This window comes from Somniosus microcephalus, chromosome 20 (genome assembly GCF_052327205.1).
Source record: "Somniosus microcephalus isolate GS21.2 chromosome 20, FLI_Smic_1.0, whole genome shotgun sequence".
Classification (NCBI taxonomy): Eukaryota; Metazoa; Chordata; class Chondrichthyes; order Squaliformes; family Somniosidae; genus Somniosus; species Somniosus microcephalus.
Genome location: NC_141006.1, coordinates 81,328,908 through 81,351,095, shown reverse-complemented (window position 1 = coordinate 81,351,095; position 22,188 = coordinate 81,328,908). Strand labels below are relative to the sequence as shown.

The 22,188-nt window shown below is 45.1% G+C and overlaps 1 protein-coding gene across 2 annotated transcripts in view; it reads left to right on the top strand.

Moving 5' to 3' along the window:
• The window catches only part of kdm1a (lysine (K)-specific demethylase 1a), a 68,797-nt gene that overhangs the window by 29,800 nt on the left and 16,809 nt on the right, over window positions 1-22,188 (top strand). For both annotated transcript variants that reach the window (XM_085963083.1, XM_085963082.1), the window contains 9 exons: window positions 4,491-4,633; window positions 5,159-5,249; window positions 9,725-9,859; window positions 12,567-12,640; window positions 12,971-13,082; window positions 14,232-14,364; window positions 16,485-16,672; window positions 16,951-17,065; window positions 22,034-22,161. In XM_085963083.1, the coding sequence (XP_085819209.1) occupies window positions 4,491-4,633; window positions 5,159-5,249; window positions 9,725-9,859; window positions 12,567-12,640; window positions 12,971-13,082; window positions 14,232-14,364; window positions 16,485-16,672; window positions 16,951-17,065; window positions 22,034-22,161 (1,119 nt within the window). The remainder of the gene's footprint in view (window positions 1-4,490; window positions 4,634-5,158; window positions 5,250-9,724; window positions 9,860-12,566; window positions 12,641-12,970; window positions 13,083-14,231; window positions 14,365-16,484; window positions 16,673-16,950; window positions 17,066-22,033; window positions 22,162-22,188) is intronic.

Here is a 22,188-nt window from a genome sequence, read left to right as displayed (position 1 = left end):
CGGGAATAGAGTCATAACGGCACAGGAGGGAGCCATTCGGCCCATTGAGTCCGTGCCGGCTCTCTGTAGAGCAATCCAGTCAGTCCCATTTCCACGCTCTATCCCCGTAGCCCTGCAAGTTTATTTCCCTCAAGTGCCTATCCAGTCTCCTCCAGAAAACATTGAGGCCTAGAAATTCAGTGGCCTGCGCCCTAAGAGGGCACTTAGTGGGTTTTGTGCCACTGGCCACGCCTCCCGCTAAATTTAGCGGGACGCTAATGGCAGCGCTAGCTGTTAGCGCTGCGCTGCTACCGATGACGTCATCGGTGTGCACAGCGCTCCACTACCGCCCCGATCGCGAAATTTAGTAGCGCCCCCTGCTTAAATGCGACCGGTTCAGGGGGGCCGACCTGCGGCGGTTGAGGTGCGGGGTGGCCATTTTTTTTGCTGGCCGCCTGCCAGCACCTCTCCGTGCCACCATCCCCGGCTTCCTGCGCGCCCCCCCCCCCCCCCCCCCGCCCCCGGCGGAGTGCCGGCTGTGTCCCAAGAGCCCGGCACTTCTCCTCGGTGCCGGGCTCTTTTGCCGGCACTCGCACTCTTCGAGTGCGCTGGTGCAGGCCCCTCCCCTTTAAGAAGGGGAGGAAGGCCTGCAGTACCGCAGCGTGCCGTGCCGCAGCGTGTGGCGCTGCAGCACGTTGCGCTGCGATTTTTCAGTTGCAGCGCCCCAAGAGGGATGCGGGGCGCCTCGAGTAGCGCCGCGCTTCCGTCTGGGGCGCTGAAACTGAATTTGCGGCAGGCTGCCGCGACTCCTTCCGGGGTGGCACTTCCGGTGCCCTGGCGAGGCTGGTGCCCCACATGGGGCGCCGGTGAATTTCTAGGCCTGAGTGTCTCCGCTTCCACCACGTCCGTCGGCAGCGAATTCCAGGTCGTCACCACTCGCTGTGTAAAAAAGTTTTTCCTCGTGTCCCCCCTGAATCTCTTGCCCAAAACCTTAAATCTGTGTCCCCTAGTCCTTGTACCATCAACTAGTGGGAACAGCCTTTCCCCGTCTAGCCTATCCAAACCCATCATAATCTTGTACACCTCTATCTAATCACCCCTCAACCTCCTTTGCTCTAATGAAAACAAATCCAGCTTCTCCAACCTGTCCTTGTAGCTAAGATCCCCCATCCCCGGAACCATTCTGGTAAATCTCCTCTGCGCCCTCTCAAGGGCCTTCACATCCTTCCTAAGGTGTGGTGACCAGAACTGGTCACAATACTCCAGTTGTGGCCTAACCAGCGCTTTATAAAGGTTCAGCATAACTTCTCTACTTTTGTACTCAATACCTCTATTTATGAAGCCCACAATCCCATATGCTTTGTTAACCACCCTCTCAATATGTCCTGCCACCTTCAGGGACCTATGCACATTAACTCCCAGGTCCCTCTGTCCCTGCACACTCTTGAAAACTGTGCCATTAAGTGTATATTGCCTCTCCCTGTTCCTTCTGCCAAAATGCATCACCTCACACTTCTCTCTATTAAATTCCATCTGCCACTTGTCTGCCCATTCTGCTAGCCTTTCTATGTCCTGTTGCAGTCGATTGGTATCATCATCACTGGTTGCCACACTCCCAAGTTTGGTGTCATCGGCAAATTTAGAAATTCTACTCTGTATTCCAAAATCCAGGTCATTTATATATCTCTCTCAAAAAAAGCAGTGGCCCCAGCACTGACCCTTGAGGAACCCCACTATCTACTATCCTCCAGTCTGAAAAACAGCCATTTACTACAACTCGCTGTTTTCTGTCCTTAAGCCAGTTCCTTATCCCAGCTGCCACTGACCCACCTATTCCATGAACCTCAATTTTGTTAACCAGCCTTCTATGTGGTACTTTGTCAAACACCTTCGGAAAATCCATGTAGACAACATCCATTGCGTTCCCTTCATCAACCCTCTCTGTTGATTCATCAAAAAATTCAATTAAATTAGTCAAACACGATCTTCCTTTTACAAACCCGTGTTGACTTTCCTTAATTAGCTTAAATCTCTCCAAACGCCCGTTAATTTTTTCCTTGATTATTGTTTCTAAAACTTTACCCACCACTGATGTTAAACTGACCGGCCTGTAGTTACAGGAAACTTTGGTTTATCCGGAGGTTAACTGTCCGGAATGCTTGAGCCACCGGCAAAAATCAGGAGCCGTTTCGTTAGGTTTTTTTTCTTTTCGTTGCTTTTTTTTCACCAATCAGGCTCTGCAAGATCTCGCTGAAGCTGTTGCTAAGCTACAGAGACGCTTGCAAGGTACGGCTGACTGTTTAGAAGCTGTTGCTAAGCAACAGGGTTTGTTGCCAGATACGGAGCTCAAAATCTCCGTATGTTTCAACATTAGCGCTGGTTTGTCCGGCAGTTTTGATGGGACGGCAACAGCTTGGTCCCGTCGGTGCCGGATAGCACAAAGTTTCCTGTACTAGGATTGTCCTTACACCCTTTCTTGAACAATGGTGTCACATTTGCCACTTTTCAATCCTCAGGCACCTCCCCCACATCTGGGGAAGAATTGAAAATTATGGCAAGCTCTTCCGCTATCTCCTAGAAACATAGAAACATAGAAGATAGGAGCAGGAGTAGGCCATTCGGCCCTTCGAGCCTGCTCTGCCATTCAATGAGATCATGGCTGATCATTCAATGTCAGTACCCTGTCCTTGCCTTCTCCCTTTAGCCTCAAGAAATATATCCAGCTCTTTCTTGAATATATTTAATGAACTGGCCTCCACCGCCCTCTGTGGCAGAGAATTCCACAGGTTCACCACTCTCTGGGTGAAGAAATTCCTCCTCATTTCAGTTCCAAATAGCTTACCCCTTATCCTTAGACTATGACCCCTGGTTCTGGACTCCCCGGCCATCAGGAACATCCTTCCTGCATCTAGTCTGTCCAGACCTGACAGAATTTTATAGGTTTCGATGAGATCCCCTCTCAGTCTTCTAAACTCCAGTGAGTATAAGCCCAATCGACACAATCTCTCCTCATACGTCATTCCTGCCATCCCAGGTATCAGCCTGGTGAATCTTCGTTGCATTCCCTCCATGGCAAGAACGTCCTTCCTCAGGTAAGGTGACCAAAACTGCACACAATACTCAAGGTGCGGTCTCACCAAGGCCCTGTACAACTGTAGCAAGACATCCTTGTTCCTGTACTCGAACCCTCTTGCTATGAAGGCCAACATACCATTTGCCTTCTTAACCGCCTGCTGCACCTGCATGCTTACCTTCAGCGACTGGTGCACAAGAACACCCAGGTCTCTTTGCACTTCCCCTTCTCCCAATCTATTGCCATTCAAATAATAATCTGCCTTCCTGTTTTTGCCACCAAAGTGGATAACCTCACATTTATCCACATTATAGAGCATTTGCCATGTTTCTGCCCAATCACCCAGCCTGTCCAAATCATACTGGAGTTTCACAACATCCTCCTCACAGCTTACCCTCCCACCCAGCTTTGTGTCGTCTGCAAATTTGGAGATATTACATCCAATTCCCTCGTCCAGATCATTAATATATATTGTGAACAGCTGGGGTCCTAGGACCGATCCTTGCGGTACCCCACTAGTCACTGCCTGCCACTCGGAAAACGACCCGTTTATTCCAACTCTTTGCTTTCTGTCCGCCAACCAGTTCTCTATCCAAGTCAATACCTTGCCCCCAATCCCATGTGCCTTAATTTTGCACGCTAATCTCTTATGCGGGACCTTATCGAAAGCCTTCTGAAAGTCCAAATACACCACATCCACTGGTTCTCCTTTATCTATTTTACCAGTTACATCCTCAAAAAAATTCCAGTAGATTAGTCAAGCATGATTTACCTTTTGTAAATCCATGTTGACTTTGTCCGATCCTGTCACTGCATCCCCAATTCCCTTAGCAACCTGGGATGCAAGCCATCTGGACCAGGCGACTTGTCCACTCTAAGCATACCCAGCCTTTCTCGTACATCCAGTCTATCAATTTTCACCTCTTCCATTTCTTCTACCTTTTCCACTTCTACCGATATTTTGTCAGCATCCACCTCCTTAGTAAGCACTGATACAAAGTACTCATTGAGTGTTCTAGCCTTGCCCTGCGCCTCTTAAGCATATATCACCTCCTTTGTCTCTAATAGGCCTCACCCCGCCTCTTACTACCCACTTACTGTTTACATGCCGGTAGAAGATTTGTAAAACTTGAATATTGGTTGAGACTGTACTTATTTTTTCCACTTTCAGCGCCACTTGATCACATACACTTAGGCCTGTGAGGAATTTCTCTTGAACTTCAGAATGAGACGACTCTTTGTGTGAAAACTCTGCTCGCCTAAAAGACATTAGATTTGTAGCTTTGTTTTTGGTGTGTAACCCCATCAGCACAAAGTACTCCGAAACCCTCTGAATGGAGATCTTGGTATTACTGATGAGGCTGCAGTGCATTCTTGCATAAATAAATGATCCTGTCTCTGCTGTTTTGGCTAACAGCAATGTTTATTTGGGCTTCAGGTTCCTAAAGAAAAAGATGAGATGGTAGAGCAAGAATTCAATCGTTTGCTGGAGGCCACATCTTACCTCAGTCATCAGTTGGACTTTAACTATCTGAATAACAAACCTGTGTCATTAGGACAGGCATTAGAAGTTGTCATACAGTGAGTATTTGGTCTTTTAATAGATTTCACACTCTTGCATACATTACTGCATAATGTCATACAGTCAGTCCAAACAGCAAATATCCATGATCATCTCTTATGATTACTGTACTTGCAAATATTGTTGATCAATTAGCTGGGAAAGTCGGTTTCTTCAACAAGCAATTTTTCTCACCTGTAATGTGTGTCTTATTTTATTGGCTTGCTTTTGGTCCAAGAAAAAGATGTGTTCAAAAATGTCTAGTCTTTAGAACCTGCCTTTCACCCCGAGTATTGTTTCTCTTCAGTAACACTACAGCAGAAGATGTAGTGAGGTTAACATAATGAATATTAAAGAAAGACTTGCATTTATATAGCGCCTTTCACAACCTCAAGACGTCTCAGTGCTTCACAGCCAATGAAGTACTTTTGAAGCGTAGTCAGTGTTGTAATGTTATTAACATAATATAAACATACTGAGATTGTAACTAGCAATAAACCCCAAAGTATTGATTGTGTTATAACAATAATTTGAAACCTTGTTAGACTGCAAGAGAAACACGTGAAAGATGAACAGATTGAACACTGGAAGAAAATAGTGAAAACACAAGAGGATCTGAAAGAGTTACTTAATAAGGTAATTTGAACTTGTTTTGAATTTGATTTAGAAACTAGGAATAAAGAAAGGAAATGATTTTTACTTTGACATTTGACCATCAAATCCCATCTTTAGGAAAGTTCACAGCATCTTGCTAAGCAGTGAGTGGCTGTACCCTTGTCCTGCATTTCGGTTTGTCTAAAGTTCAAAGATGCTTCATGTCTGCTCCAGATTAGAATGTAGCACCACCTCAAGCACGCTACTTTACACATCCCCTCACTCCATCCAAACACATCCTCGCACTCCATCCAAACATGTCCTCGCACTCCATCCAAACAGGTCCTCGCACTCCATCCAAACAGGTCCTCGCACTCCATCCAAACAGGTCCTCGCACGCCATCCAAACACGTCCTCGCGCGCCATCCAAACACGTCCTCGCGCGCCATCCAAACACGTCCTCGCGCGCCATCCAAACACGTCCTCGCGCGCCATCCAAACACGTCCTCGCGCGCCATCCAAACACGTCCTCGCGCGCCATCCAAACACGTCCTCGCGCTCCGTCCAAGCGCGCCCCCCCGCGCTCCGTCCGAGCGCGCCCCCCCGCGCTCCGCCCAAGCGCGCCCCCCCCGCGCTCCGCCCGAGCGTGCCCCCCCGCGCTCCGCCCGAGCGCACCCCCCCGCCCGAGCGCGCCCCCCCCGCGCTCCGTCCGAGCGCGCCCCCCCCGCGCTCCGTCCGAGCGCGCCCCCCCCGCGCTCCGTCCGAGCGCGCCCCCCCGCGCTCCGCCCGAGCGCGCCCCCCCCGCGCTCCGCCCGAGCGCGCCCCCCCCGCGCTCCGCCCGAGCGCGCCCCCCCCGCGCTCCGCCCGAGCGCGCCCCCCCCGCGCTCCGCCCGAGCGCGCCCCCCCCGCGCTCCGCCCGAGCGCGCCCCCCCCGCGCTCCGCCCGAGCGCGCCCCCCCCGCGCTCCGCCCGAGCGCGCCCCCCCCGCGCTCCGCCCGAGCGCGCCCCCCCCCGCGCTCCGCCCGAGCGCGCCCCCCCCGCCCGAGCGCCCCCCCGCGCTCCGCCCGAGCGCGCCCCCCGAACGCGTCCGAACGCGCCGTCCGAACGCGTCCTCGCGCTCCGTCCGAACGCGTCCTCGCGCTCCGTCCGAGCGCGCCCCCCCGCGCTCCGTCCGAGCGCGCCCCCCCCGCGCTCCGTCCGAGCGCGCCCCCCCCGCGCTCCGTCCGAGCGCGCCCCCCCCGCGCTCCGTCCGAGCGCGCCCCCCCCGCGCTCCGTCCGAGCGCGCCCCCCCCGCGCTCCGTCCGAGCGCGCCCCCCCCGCGCTCCGTCCGAGCGCGCCCCCCCGCGCTCCGTCCGAGCGCGCCCCCCCCGCGCTCCGTCCGAGCGCGCCCCCCCGCGCTCCGTCCGAGCGCGCCCCCCCCGCGCTCCGCCCGAGCGCGCCCCCCCCGCGCTCCGCCCGAGCGCCTCCGCCCGAGCGCGCCCCCCCGCCCTCCGCCCGAGCGCGCCCCCCCGCCCTCCGCCCGAGCGCGCCCCCCCCCCCCTCCGCCCAAGCACCTGGTTGTATCTTTCTGCAAAAGAAGTTTTGATTTTTCAGCAGATCTGTTTTGAACAGTCTTGCATGGAGGACGATGTGAGTAGGAAGAACATTTGACTACTTATTAGTTCTTTAAATGAGAACACTTTGCACATAACAAAAAGCCATTCGACTGCCCCATGCAGTTCCTTTGAAAAGGATCTGTTTGCAAGAAGTTTCTCCTGGGAAGGAACATTTAGTGCCCTTACATGGTATGGAAAGGGAAAATCATTGAAGTAGTGGACCAAGATAGTTACTTGGGCATGTCTTAGTGGTATGTGAACAATGGGTGAAGATTGTATGTGTTCTGTAATTTGATTTTAAATGTTAGTGTTGTGACCTTAAACAGAAAATCTCTGAAAACTATCTGTCCTCTTTGATCACATTGACTATGTTGAGAAATTAATTTGAGTTTTCTGCCTTTTAAATCTTAAACTGCAGAAAAAAGAAACAAGTTGCATTTCTATAGCGCTTTTCACGACCTCAGGACATCCCAAAGCGTTTCACAGCCATTGAAGTACTTTTGAAGTGTAGTCACTGTTGTAATGTAGGAAACGCAGCTGCCAATTTGCACACAGCAAACTCCCACAAACAGCAATATGATAATGACCAGATAATCTGTTTTAGTGATGTTGGTTGAGGGATTAATATTGGCCCAGGACACCGGGGAGAACTCCCCTGCTCTTCTTTGAATAAGTGCTGTGGGATCTTTTACGTCCACCTGAGAGAGCAGACGGGGCCTCGTTTTAACATCTCATTCAAAAGACAGCAGTACTGCACTAGACTGTCAGCCTAGATTATGTGCTCGAGTCTCTGGAGTGGGACTTGAATCCACAACCTTTGGACTCGAGCGAGAGTGTTACTCACTGAACGACGGCCGATACCTGCTGTATTGCTTGACCCTGATGAAAATCCTGTAATCTCTGAATAAGAAAATAAGATATATTCTTGTCTATGCACCGTATACAATTGTAGTATTTCGTCAAATGTGCATCTCCACAAAATATATCCTTCACACAAGTCCAGAAGAGTGGAGATTATAATCCAAAAATTCAGTAATGCTTAAAAATTCCAATTGCACTTGAATACAGCAGAACCTGTACGCTAAATGTAGAAAATTAAACCTTCTAAAAACACCAGCACATTTACAGGGAGATCAATCTTGGTCTTTATTAAATATTGGGAAGACCGAAGCCATTGTTTTTGGTCCCCGCCACAAACTCCGTTCCCTAGCCACCGACTCCATCCCTCACCCTAGCATCTGTCTGAGGCTGAACCACACTGTTTGCAACCTTGGTGACATATTTGATCCTGAAATGAGCTTCCGACCACACATCCGTGGCATAACTAAAACCGCCTATTTCCACCTCTAACATTGCCTGTCTCCGCCCTTGCCTCAGCTCATCCGCTGCTGAAACCCTCATCCATGCCTTTGTTACCTCCAGACTTGACTATTCCAACGCACTCCTAAACTTGAGGTCATCCAAAACTCTGCTGCCTGTGTCCTAACTCGCACCAAGTCCCATTCGCCCGTCACCCCTGTGCTCGCTGAACTACATTGGCTCCCGGTTAAGCAGCACCTCGATTTCAAAATTCTCATCCTTGTTTTCAAATCTCTCCGTGGGCCTCGCCCCTCCCTATCTCTGTAATCTCCTCCAGCCCCACAACCCCCTGAGATCTCTGCGCTCCTCTAATTCTGGTCTCTTGAGGATCCCTGATTTTAATCGCTCCACCATTGGTGGCCGTGCCTTCAGCTGCCGAGGCCCTAAGCTCTGGAATTCCCTCCCTAAACCTCTCCGCCTCACTACCTCTCTTTCCTCCTTTAAGACGCTCCTTAAAACCTACCCCTTTGACCAAGCTTTTGGTCACCTGCCCTAATTTCTTATGTGGCTCGGTGTCAATTTTTTGTCTTATAACACTCCTGTGAAGTGCCTAGGGACGTTTTACTATTTAAAGGCGCTATATAAATATGTGTTTGTAGATCCCTTGATTTGTGGTTATTAAATTTGATGTTGGGCTGCTATGCCGCCTTCTGCCCTTTGATGGCGCTGCTGATGGTCATTAGTATTGCAGCCCTGATGTTCTGGTTTTACATTAATGCAGTGTATATATGTTTGGTCCTATACTTTGTGTGCCCATAAATTTTAAAGACCAGGCCACGTTGTTGGTGAAATGTAGTCTGTAGCGAAAGGGTACAAGTTTGCAACTACATTGTTCAGCAAATCTGTTGCATGTTGTGTGGTGCTGGAGACTGACTGCTCTTCGGTTATTTTTCAACTGCTGAGGGTAATAACACTTTGCACAGCGTTTATTTACACTTTAGTTAAAAACTCTCAAACATCTGAGCACTAGAGCAATCACCTGCAGCTGTTTGATTAAGTTAATATTTGAAGCGCAATACATCTTTGTTAAAATTGATTGACTTTGTATCAACATCCTTTGTAAACCCTGTTTTCAGGCATATACGAAATACAAAAAAATACGGGAATCAGCAGCAGGTCCATCAGCATCTGTACGGAGAAAAGGTTAACCTTTCAAATGCAGTTGCTTTGTCAGAATTGGTTGTTCTGATTAAGGGTCTGCATTAGATATGTTGGCCTGTTTTCTCTCTTCAGATGTCGATGCATTTTCTGCTGTTTCGGATTTCTGGAATTCACAGGTTTCCTGTTGCTGTCCAGGCTTGTATGATCCTGGGCAACGCTGCTGGTCTACTCCAGATCCTCATTAACACAATTGCTGTGTGATCAGCAATGTAATTTGTTTTTTGCAACACCATGAATGTATAATTCTGTATTGTCTGGGAGGAGAAAGTTATTGGGAATTGCAGTCTCCATAATCGCAGCAAATTCAAGATTGTTAATGACAATGACGTTTCAAAGGATTTTACTAAAGGTTATTTTATGCTGATTTGGTGCATTTTTATCCTATTTTTTTTTACTGTTTCAGATGGTATCGCTGAAAGAAAAAATAAAGGAGCTACATCAGCAATATAAAGAAGCTTCTGAAGTGAAGCCCCCTCGTGACATCACCGCGGAATTTCTGGTGAAAAGTAAATTGAGAGACCTAACCGCGTTATGCAAGGTGAGCACCAACATACACGTCTTGCTGTGTGGGATTTATATGGCAATTTTTATTTTCTTTGTAATTGTTATTTTTGGTTTATTCCTCTTTTATTTTCACCCCTTCTCTTGAAGGCAGCAACTCCTGAAATTTGGTGTGGATGTGGAGAGGAGATGTAATGCTCTGACTTGAATGTTATGTCATGGTTTAATTTTTGTCACTACATGCTGTTTAGAAAGCTGTGTAAGGTTACTAACTGCTGTATTCTCTTGAATTCAGAAGAATGAGAGGGGATCTCATTGAAGCATACAAAATTATTACAGGGCTTGATAGGGTGGATGCTGGGAGAATGTTTCCCTTGGCTGGGGAATCTAGAACCAGGGGCCACAGCCTCAGGATAAAGGGTAGGCCATTCAGGACTGAGATGAGAAGAAATTTCTTCACACAGAGGGTGGTGAATCTTTGGAATTCTCTACCCCAAAGGGCTGTGGAGGCTCAGTCATTGGGTATATTCAAAACAGAAGTCGATAGATTTCTGACCAGTAAGGGCATCAAGGGATATGGCGATAGGGCCGGTGAATGGAGTTGAGGCAGAAGATCAGCCATGATCTCATTGAATGGCGGAGCAGGCTTGAGGGGCCGAATGGCCTACTCCTCCTATTTCTTATGTTCTTATGCTTCTGATGGCACAGAAAGTACTGTACTGTTAACAAATGGTTGCTGTTGGCTGTTTACATATTTTCTGCTTGCTTGTACCCACAAAAGTATGCCCAGCTATTGGAGAAGCATCTTGTATGCATATGTTAGAATTTGTAAAGCAACTGTCGTTACAAATAATTGTTCTTAACTTTGCTGTGTTGGTAACAAATGTAGTAATATGGCATGAAATTTAGAATAACTATTCATATTATTTATTAAGGTGCATTCATCTGCAGCTTAGAAATGTGAGAAGCTAGTTCTTGAGCCCGAAGTGTCTCTTTTTGTGAATGAACTAGCCAAGAATGTTAATTTATACGAGCAACATCTGATGGGTGACAGGAGTCATGAAACTTGATACTGTTTGTTTGATTAACTGGTAGAATCATTATTAACTATTCGATTGCTTGCAATGCCATATTAATGCACTTGATTAAAAGTAATTATATTCTGAAGAGGAGTAGGCTTGGTGCTATGGATTAGGAAAGGGATATGGGGCTACAGGCTCACAGGACATTAAAGGCAACCCCTCAGCTTGAAGCAGCTGTAGAAAAGAGAATGGTATTCTAGGTTTTATCATGAGGTATAGAATATAAAAGCCAAGAGATAAAGATGAGCCTATAGAAGACTTTAATAAGATCTGTTAGTGTACTTGTTGCAGTATGGGGATCCACACTATTGGGAGGAAATTGAAGCGAGAGAGAGAGAGTACAGCACCGTTTCACTTGGATGCTGCCTGGTATGAGGGACTACGTATGGAGGGTGAAAGCAGACATGGACTGTTGGACTGAATGGCCTGTTTCTTGGCTGCAACTTCTATGTATATAGAATAAAGTTACTTTCAAAAGCAATATTTTTAAGGGCTTCTCCTTTGTCAGGAAGCATTGCTCAATAGGTTTCTCTTAACCAGGTGCAAAGATCCCATATGAAGTGATTTTGGGCAATCCAAACCCAGTTCATAAACATGTGTATCCAGAACAAAACTACTCCTAATTCTGACAGAAAATGCTGGAAATACTCAGCAGGCCAGGCAGCATCCGTGGAGAGAGAAACAGAGTTAACATTTCAGGTCTGGGACCCTTTGTCAGAACTGGAAAAAGCTGGAGATGTAACAGATATTAAGCAGGTGCAGAGACAGGGGAGGGGCGGGGGGGGGGGGGCGGCGGGTTAGGAGGGGAGGAAGGAATTGAAAGAACATCCTGTACTTTTGTAAGAGGCAGGAAAGATAAAATGTTGCAAATGCGAATGGCAAAAATCATACAGCTTGAAAAATGGGGGCAGGGATAATTATCTGAAATTGTTAAACTCGATGTTGAGTCCGGCAGGCTGCAAAATGCCCAATCGAAAGATGAGGTGCTGTTCCTCGAGCTTACGTTGAGCTTCATTGGAACAATGTAATAGGCCGAGGACAGAGAGATCAGAGTGGGCGTGAAGCGGCGAATTAAAGTGACAGGCGACCAGAAGCTCAGGGTCACCCTTACGGACTGAACGGAGGTGTTCCGCAAAGCGGTCGCCCAATCTGCGTTTGGTCTCCCCAATGTAGAGGACACCGCATCGTGAGCAGCGAATACAGTATACTAGATTGCAAGAAATACAAGTAAATCGCTGTTTCACCTGGAAGGGGTGTTTGGGGCCCTGGACAGTGGGAAGGGAGGAGGTAAAAGGACATGTGTTGCATCTTCTGCGCTTGCACGGGAAGGTGCCAGGCGAAGGAGAAGGGCTGTTAGGGGTGATTGAGGAGTGGACTAGGGTGTCGCGGAGGGAGCGGTCCCTTCGGATGATGATTTTGAGTTAAGACGAATTTTTGGGACAGCTTTATACTGTTGTAGACTTGTGCCAATAGATCTGGATTGAAATGGTTCAATCTTCTACTGATTGGGACTCAGTCATCAAAGGACTTTCATCCCATTAATCTGGGCTGGATTCCAACCCAGTTCAAAGTGAAGGGGCAGAGCTTTACTGCATCCAGTACCGTTAAATTCCTTTTAAGGGATTATCATCTGACCAGTTCATTTTATTTAAATCCTAACAGGAGTATGATGAGCTTGCAGAAGCCCAGGTGAAGCTCGAGGAGAAGCTGCAGGAATTGGAAGCTAACCCACCCAGGTATTTCCATTCAGGCACAAATGTTATTTGTTTAAAATTAAATGCTGGTAACTTGCCAGCATCACGCTGGTTATTGGTCAGATTGTTTCACAGTGTGACCCAGTATACTTGCCGGGTTTTTATTACTGTGCTGCAGTCGGTAAGTTGTATTCTGTGCACAGCGATTGAAAAATGCACAATCTACCTTTACAGGAAGAGTCTGAAATTGCAGATTAATTTTCTCTAAACACGAAAGTACTCGTGGTCTAGCATTCTGTAACTTGTAATACTTTGAGAAACAAAGGGAGAAAATCTTGAATTGTTTTTGAAGTATGTTTTTACATGTTTTAGTGATGTTTACCTGTCATCAAGGGACCGACAGATCCTGGATTGGCATTTTGCCAACTTGGAATTTGCTAATGCAACACCTCTCTCTACACTTTCACTGAAGCACTGGGACCAGGTAAACACACATTTAATATACAGTGCGCATTAGGTCTGAACCACGACTAGTGCAACGTAGTGTGCTTGGTGTATGAATTTGTGTTCGCTCCAGTCTGTGGTGCCTAATCTTTCTGTTCATTAAAGTAGCTGCATGTTGAGCCAGAGTCGGGTGGCTTCAAGGGTGGTCTGAAGTCACTGGCCCCCTTGCAATAAATGGAGACTCTCTGGGATGCACGTGGCTGCTCAGCATCAGTGTTGTCGCTCAACAGTTTACAGCTTCAGGGAAGGACATTGGTCAGGACATTGGGGGAACTCTTTGAATTGTGCTATGAGATCATTTGCATCCTCCTGAGCAGGCAGAATTACAACATGGAAACTGGCCACTCGGCCCATCCAATCTATGTTGATGTTTATTCTCCATGAGCAGTAGTTTGAATCCTATATCCCATTGTTCCCCTTTCTTTCACCCATCTATAAACCCATTCGTAAATGTTGGCGCGGTCTCTGCTTCACTCACTAACTCTCGTCGTGTATTCTACAGCTTCACCTTCTGTGTTTATAAAAACACAAATGTCCCCTTCTTTCTGTCTTTAATCCTTGTGTCAGTGTTCCCTCTAGACCCCTCAACCACTGGGAACAGTCTGTTTCTATCTACTCTGCCTGATCCCTTCAGAATCACCCAGTAATCTCTCTCCTAACAAAAACACTCCCAATTTTTCAAGTTTTTCTTTGCAGTTGTTAATCTACAGTGCTGTGTGCCAATTTCTCTTTCAACCTGGCCTCAGCTAGCTCACTCCTCATCTTTCTTAACTCTGTCCCTTGTCGTATTTTGTTGGAAAATATAGACAAATAAGTTGTTTCGATGTCCGGTTTTGTTTGATTAAGCTTCTGTGAAGTGTCTTGGGATGTTAAGGTGTTGTATCAGTGCAAGTTGTTGCTTTTCTTAGGATATGTACACTTCTGTCCTTTCATTTATTATTTTACAGTTGCATGTGTAAACATTTTAATTTCGAATGGTTGATAAATGGGAGCAAGTGGAGGCTTAATTGGCTTAAGTGCAAGTTTATATTTGCTGTCACTTATGGATGGACCAGAGTAAATAAAATGAAATGTTACAGCTGTAATGCTCACAAACAATGGAATCGTTTCCTATTTGTTTTCTGTTCAGGACGATGACTTTGAATTCACAGGAAGTCACTTAACAGTACGGAACGGTTATTCTTGTGTTCCTGTGGCACTTGCAGAAGGTCTTGACATTAAATTAAATACAGCTGTTCGACAAGTCCGCTATACTGCCTCAGGTCAGTTGGGACAAATTCTGTGTGAATTAATTTGTCAAATAAATTCTAGTTTTAAAAACGTTAACATGCAGTGGCTCTATCTTGACACTTTGAAAGTTTGTCAATTCAATTACAGTCGGTGGATAACTTAATCAAATTCATAGTTGATTAAATTGTGATTCACAATACTTCAACTTATTTTCAAGAGTTGTACTTGTCTTTGTTTGCTTTTTGTGGATAGATGCTACACAGTACGAGACCTACAATATTTAGATTCTGATTCAATGGGGTGAGATGAAGTAAGATGGGAGCAGGCTCGAGTGGAGCATCAACACTTGCATAGATCTGTTGGGCTGAATGGCCTGTTTCTGTGCTGTAAATACTATGTAATCAATCCGATTACTTAGTTTGCCACTTAAAGAAGTGCCAATGAGCCCATACACCTGCTAAAGCTCCCTCCACTGGTAGATCGAATACTAGAGCAATACCATATACTACAGTGCTGCTTTTCAATTGCTCCTGAAAATTTGGGAAGACTCAAGAAACTTTTTCTTGTGCCCAGCACAAAGTACTTCTTCCACAGATAAGCCCATGCTTCCTGTAAACCAGAATGTAACCATGTAAATGAAGCAGTCTTGGATAATGTGCTGCAAGGTGAACAATGAACCCTTTCACCAATGAATGCACACTAGAAATAGTACGGATTAGCACTGTAATCCCTGACCTGTCTGACTGAAGGACAGATGATACTCTGACGGGCCATATATTTCAGGCTACAAACTAAGAATCAGGTTTATTAAGAAATTAAATTAAACAGGAGCAAGACCAATCGCAGTAGGTTTGACTAGATTATATAATCTGTTGCAAAACGATAAAAGTTTGGAATCTTTAGCAGATTTCTCCAGTACTTTAACTAACTTGCATCCTTGAAGAAATGCTTTTGCATTAGAAAGATCAATTCATGAGTTCCCTCCACCTATACAGCAGCCTATCAAAACTGGAGCTGAAGAATCAGTGTCTCCAGATCCAGTTTTATTCCTCCCTCACTCTACTTTGAAATGTAAGCTTGGTCAAAGGAGAATTAAAAGGGTATCTTTCAAAATTAAAGCTGTCAATCACAAGTGTGTTCCAAGAGGGTGCACAATCTTCCTGCCAGATTTTCCTGATGTAACATTTATACCAATGAAACGTTCTCCTTTCTGGGTGTTCACTATGTCTAACATTCATTAAGTAGTCCACCTAGACAGATAACTTAATCTACCTTTTTGAAGTGGCATTGCATGAGACACTGGGCTGCTTTTAGCAAACCATAACCAATTTTGAAGTACCATGCTAGCCAGATATCAGAATTCCGTAAGTAAATCATGAAAATACATTGTCATTTATCATTTGAAGCAAGTGATACTCCATCGTGGCTCCATCAGCCCTTTCAGTTGTCTGCAGGTCCAGCTCCCAACAAAAAGAAAATTATTCTAGGCTTGTGCAGCCATACTTTTGTATGGTACTAGAAGCACTTCTCCAAACATCTGTGCTTGAAAAAAGTAATTTCCCATAATTCTGCACCTTTTTCAGACTGATGTACCAAACAGACGACAGACTCGATGGTCTGTCGTTGATCAGTCGGTTTAGGAAGTAAATCTGAGTTGCATCAGGAAGAGAAGTCACGGAGACTGAGATTGAAATTCCAGTCTCTGAATTGAAAGCCTTAATCCTGTAACATTGTTAACTTCTTAGTTCCTTGTTAAAACATGTCATTTAAAAAACAAAAAATCCTATATAATTTACTTGTAAGTGTGATTTAATTTCCTATAACTCAACTCTTGGTCTAGGGTTCCAAAATAAAAGCAGATCATTCATTGAAAGCCAATGGGAATTCTGCTGTGGACTGTAGTAAAATACACCTATGTGACAGGAGCAGCTAACATTATGCCTTCTGTGCCTAACGCATGGAGTGTGATGTTTTACAGTTTACTATGCATGCAGAAAGAAAATTCTAATATTGCTTTTAGAAGATTTATTCCACTCCTGACCATGTTCATGAGTGACTTGAGCAATATTACTTTCTATTCATCTTTTTGGTTATATTATTCCTTGTGTTCTTTACAGTTATTTAGTGCTACGTTTGCATAAATATTTTGCAGGATGTGAAGTCATTGCTCAGAATACTCGTTCGAACAGCCAGACATTCATTTACAAGTGTGATGCAGTTTTATGTACCCTCCCTCTGGGCGTGCTGAAACAGCAGCCACCAGCAGTTCAGTTTGTACCTCCCCTTCCCGAGTGGAAAACTTCTGCTATTCAGCGTATGGGCTTTGGAAATCTCAACAAGGTAAGGCAGCACTAAGCTTGGCCCTCTGGAATTGCAAAGATATTCATCGCATAATGGAAAACGCAAGTAGGAAAGATTTAGCAGTGTCTGTGTATAGAGTGCATGTTACCGCGAGGTTATCTGTTTTGTGATTAATTTTGGCTCACTGGGGATATCCATGGACAATTGCAGTGAATGAGTGTAGTAGCTGGGGTAGCTGCTAATGTACCCTTACTGATTGCAACAAGGCGAGAATAATTATTTTAGCACCCTTAATGCTCTCTTTGCATTCCCTACAGGTTGTATTATGTTTTGATCGTGTATTCTGGGACCCCAGTGTGAATCTCTTTGGTCATGTTGGAAGCACGACTGCCAGTAGAGGAGAGTTGTTCCTTTTTTGGAATCTCTATAAAGGTATTTGTATACCAGAAATGGCTTATTATCTACTAAAAAAAATCACTCTTTGACGAGGAGGAAAGAATAATGAGATGTGATCTAACTTTAAATAGCAGCGCTAATTTACTTTTTGATTATGAATGAAGATAGATTTCTTAACAGACAAGAACAGTTTAAATTCAACTCCGTCTAATCATAAAATAAATTTGGACTTGAATAATTTTAATCTATATAATCTCATTACCATTTATATAACTATGCCAGCCATAAACTGCAATCAACTTATAGACCAAAGGCATTTACTGGAACTGTCAGAAATGTAATTTGGATGATAAATGTGTTCTGCACATGTTTTTGAGTTAACCTGGAGTTTCTATAAAACTTCGCTGTCTAAATTAAGCACGGCAAAATCTGGCATTTACGGCTCCCTCTTCAGCCTGTTTTCATGACCAACAGACTGCAGCTTATTTGAAGGAATTACTGGAATGTTGACCTGTGGGATTTTCCCACCAGCAGAATCCACTTTAAACATCATTCCAAAAGAACATCCAGTGCATGCAGCCTCGTGTCAAATGCATGTTGCTTGGCGTTGTGATCCAAAATGGTACTCCTGCCAATGCTGGGCAGAGGTCGAGTCATCAAAACTGTTCTCAACTACTACAAGAATTTAAAAATAAAATTGTTCAGGGGGGGACATCAAATTTTATGATTCTAATTACAGTGGAACCTCCATTATCATTAGTACTTTCCTGACTATCGGTTGGAAATTTACGGGACAAGGTCATGCACTACATGTTGGCCTGTTGCACAGCCAGCTAATGCCAATACCTAACATAAGAATTAGGAACAGGAGTAGGCCATACGGCCCTTCAATAAGATCATGGCTGACCTTCGACCTCAACTCCACTTTCCAGCCTGATCTCCCTATCCTTTGATTCCCCATGAGTCCAAAAATCTATCGATCACCGTCATAGAGTCATACAGCACAGAAAGAGGCCCTTCGACCCATCGTGTCTGCGCCGACCATCAATCCCTGTCCAGTCTAATCCCATTTTCCAGCATTTGGTCCATAGCCTTGTATGCAATGGCATTTCAAGTGCTCATCCAAATGCTTCTTGAATGTTATGAGGGTTCCTGCCTCTACCACCCTTTCAGGCAGTGAGTTCCAGATTCCAACCACCCTCTGGGTGAAAAAGTTCCTCCTCAAATCCCCTCCAAACCTCCTGCCCCTTACCTTGAATCTATGCCCCCTTGTTATTGACCCCCTTACTAAGGGGAAAAGTTCCTCTTTATCTACCCTATCTATGCCCCTCATCATTTTGTACACCTCAATCAGGTTCCCCCTCAGCCTTCTTTGCTCCAAGGAAAACAACCCCAGCCTGTTTAGTCTTTCTTCATAGCTAAGGCGCTCCATCCCAGGTAACATCCTGGTGAATCTTCTCTGCACCCTCTCCAAAGCAATCACATCCTTCCTATAGTGAGGCGACCAGAACTGCACACAGTACTCCCCAGCTGTGGCCTCACCAGCGTTTTGTACAGCTCCATCATAACCTCCCTGCTCTTATATTCTATGCCTCGGCTAATGAAGGCAAGTATCCCATATGCCTTTTTAACCACCTTATCTACCTGTTCCGCTGCCTTCAGGGATCTATGTACATGTACACCAAGGTCCCTCTGACCCTCTGTACTTCCTAGGGTCCTACCACTCATTGTGTATTCCCTTGCCTTATTTGTCCGTCCAAAATGCATCACCTCGCACTTTTCAGGGTTAAATTCCATTTGCCACTTTTCCGCCCACCTGACCAACCCGTTTATATCGTCCTGTAGCCTGAGGCCTTCCTCCTCGCAATTTACCACCCCACCAATTTTCGTGTCATCTGCAAACTTACTGATCATACCTTTTACATTCTCATCCAAATCATTTATGTAGATCACAAACAGCAAGGGTCCCAGCACCGATCCCTGAGGTACCCCACTGGACACAGGCTTCCAGTCACAAAAGCAACCTTCGACCATCACCCTCTGCCTCCTGCCACTCAGCCAGTTTAGGATCCAACACGCCAAGCCACCCTGGATCCCATGGGCTCTTACCTTCTTGACCAGTCTCCTATGCGGGACTTTGTCAAAAGCTTTACTGAAATCCATGCAAACCACATCCACAGCATTTCCCTCATCCACACACCTAGTCACCCCCTCGAAAAATTCAATCAGATTGGTCAGACATGATTTACCCTTGACAAAGCCATGCTGACTATCCCCGATTAATCCTTGCCTCTCCAAGTGGAGACTAATTTTGTCCCTCAGAATTTTTTCCAATAATTTCCCTACCACAGATGTTAGGCTCACTGGCCTGTAATTCCCTGGTTTATCCCTGCTACCCTTCTTGAATAATGGTACTACGTTAGCTGTTCTCCAGTCCTCTGGTACATCCCCTGTGGCCAGAGAGGTTCTGAAAATTTGTGTCAGAGCCCCTGCAATCTCCTCCTTTGCCTCACACAACAGCCTGGGATACATCTCGTCCGGGCCTGGGGATTTATCCACTTTTTGGCCTGCTAAAACCGCTAGTACCTCCTCCCTCTCGATGCTAATATGTTCAAGTATGTCGCAGTCCCCTTGCCCGATTTCTATGTCTACATCGTCTTTCTCCATAGTGAACACAGATGCAAAAAATTCATTTAAAACCCCGCCTACATCATCTGGCTCTACACACAGATTGCCACTTTGGTCCCTAATGGGCCCTACCCTTTCCCTGGTTATCCTCTTGCCCTTAATATACTTATAAAACATCTTAGGATTTTCCTTTATTTTGCTCGCCAGTGTTATTTCATGGCCCCTCCTTGCCCTCCTAATTTCTTTTTTAAGTATGCCCCTGCACTTTTTATACTCCTCTAGGGCTTCCTCCGTCTTTAGTCTTTTGTAACTGCCAAAAGCCCCCCTTTTATTTCTAATGCATTTTTGTATATCCCTTGTCATCCAAGGTTCCCTTTGTTTGTTGGTCCCACCCTTGACCTTTACAGGAACATGTTGGCATTGTACTCTCTCTATTTCCCTTCTGAGCGTCTCCCACTGCTTTGATGTTCCTGTCTTGGAACAACTCCGCGTCCACAGCCCTCTGGGGCAGAAAATTCCAAAGATTCACAACCCTCGGAGTGAAGAAATTCCTCCTGATCTCAGTCTTAAATGGCCGACCCCTTATCCTGAGACTATGACCTCTTCTGTTCGAATTAAATCAACCTCAAAGTCAAAGGAAGATTACATTGAATTGGTGATACTTGTATTGCTCTAGGGTTCATTCCTGCACCTAGGGTTTGCTGTATTTTACATGTCCAGCCAGAGTTTGGGATTCTAGATTATTGGCTGATTTCCATTGACTACAGGGATGCCCTCTGCATCAAGTTGGATGATAGAAGTTCCACTATATGGCATGTAGCTCCTTTGTCATCTAGGCAAGTCCCAGAATCTTTAGGTTTTTTTTGTAATAAACATCTTTTATTGTTAAATGCTTTCCAAAGGGAACATTTTGCATCTTTTCAGCTTTACCTGCTGCAGAACTTAATCCAACATTTGGTAATTTCATTTGTGGTTTCATTTTCATTCGGAAAATCCACAAAATGATCTGAATCTCAAACAAATCTGCCACATGTCTGGTTAAGCTCTGTAGAAGCTGTTCTTCAGCTACTCTTTGTTTTTTCTGAGACTTAAAAGAACCTTTTCTGTGTGGTCTGACGAGAAGTGTTAAAAGCAGAAAGAAGTGATTTTTTTTGGTGAATAACGTGTACCTATGGTTGTTCTTGCGTTTAACATGTTAATGTACAGTATGCACAGTAACAATGAATGGAGCCGTTGTTTTGGCAAATTGTAGTCACTTTATTGAATTGGACACCAGAAACTAATTCCAGGAGTGAGTCTGAAAAATCAAACCACTGCTTTCTTTGGTCATGCTTAATTTAGAAATAATTGTAGGCATTAATAATGTGCTTGATTCTTTAATACCTTTCTTGACCATAATGATCCTTAATTTTTAATAATCTGGTGCAGTAATTTTAATTCTATAACGATCCCAGTTTATGATGGTCAATTTTAACATAACTTTTATTCCTTTGATCACAAGTAACTTATTGTAAATTTATGATCCATCATAATTCCTGATTTTTTTTGGGGGGGTGGGCCGGGAACAATTAAATATATAAAACTCGAGCTCAAACGTGGCCCCACAGGGAATCCTTGCTCAAATTTTCTCGTAAAGGTTATGTTCTGCAGATCAAGATAAGACGTGCCTGCACTTTGTAGTTACATATTTTTCTTCCTCCAAACCCTCCCCAATAATTACTCCATGATTTGTTTGTCGTAATACCTAATTTTGCCTGATCTGAGCTTTAATTTACACTGCAGCAATTCTCAAGCAGCTGCAACCTTGAGTTTCTGCTTTGATCCAGCGCAGTGATGATACTGCCAGTCCTGATTTTCAGTGCAATGCTATTTAAATGATTGTGCTTCACTACTTAAGTGCTCTGAATATTTAACAAGTATAGATGCTGCATTTTGTCAATGTGTTAGTGATCCATGTTTAGCATATTGCGGTGTGGCACATAGCCTCACTTCTTAACAATGAAAAAGAAAGCTTGCAAATTTAAACAGCTGCAGCTACAGTTCAAGAGCAGCAAGAGCTTGGTTTGCCAGTGCGACACATTGTCTAGGCTTATTTACATTCTATTTGAAATAAGCTGTGCACTTTTTTAAATGCTCTCCATTTTTGGACACATTTGAATCTCAGTCGCCAACTTATGCATTCTGGCTCTAATCAGCCCTCGTTGATTCCCTTTTCCTGGAAATGTATATTATTCATAAGACTAAAGTTTCTAAATATTTGGACATCTTTTTAATCCATGAATGTTGCGGTTGCTCTGCCGTTGTACAAATATGGAACCTGCTGTGAGTAATCTTGTGGTTACAATTCCTTTCATTAGTTATTTTGTCCATTACCAGCTCCAATCCTATTGGCCCTCGTGGCTGGAGAGGCTGCTGGAATCATGGAGAACATTAGTGATGATGTAATTGTCGGTCGCTGTCTAGCCATCCTAAAAGGAATATTTGGCAGCAGTGCAGTACCACAGGTATGAGGTTGCTTGATGTGTTTTTTG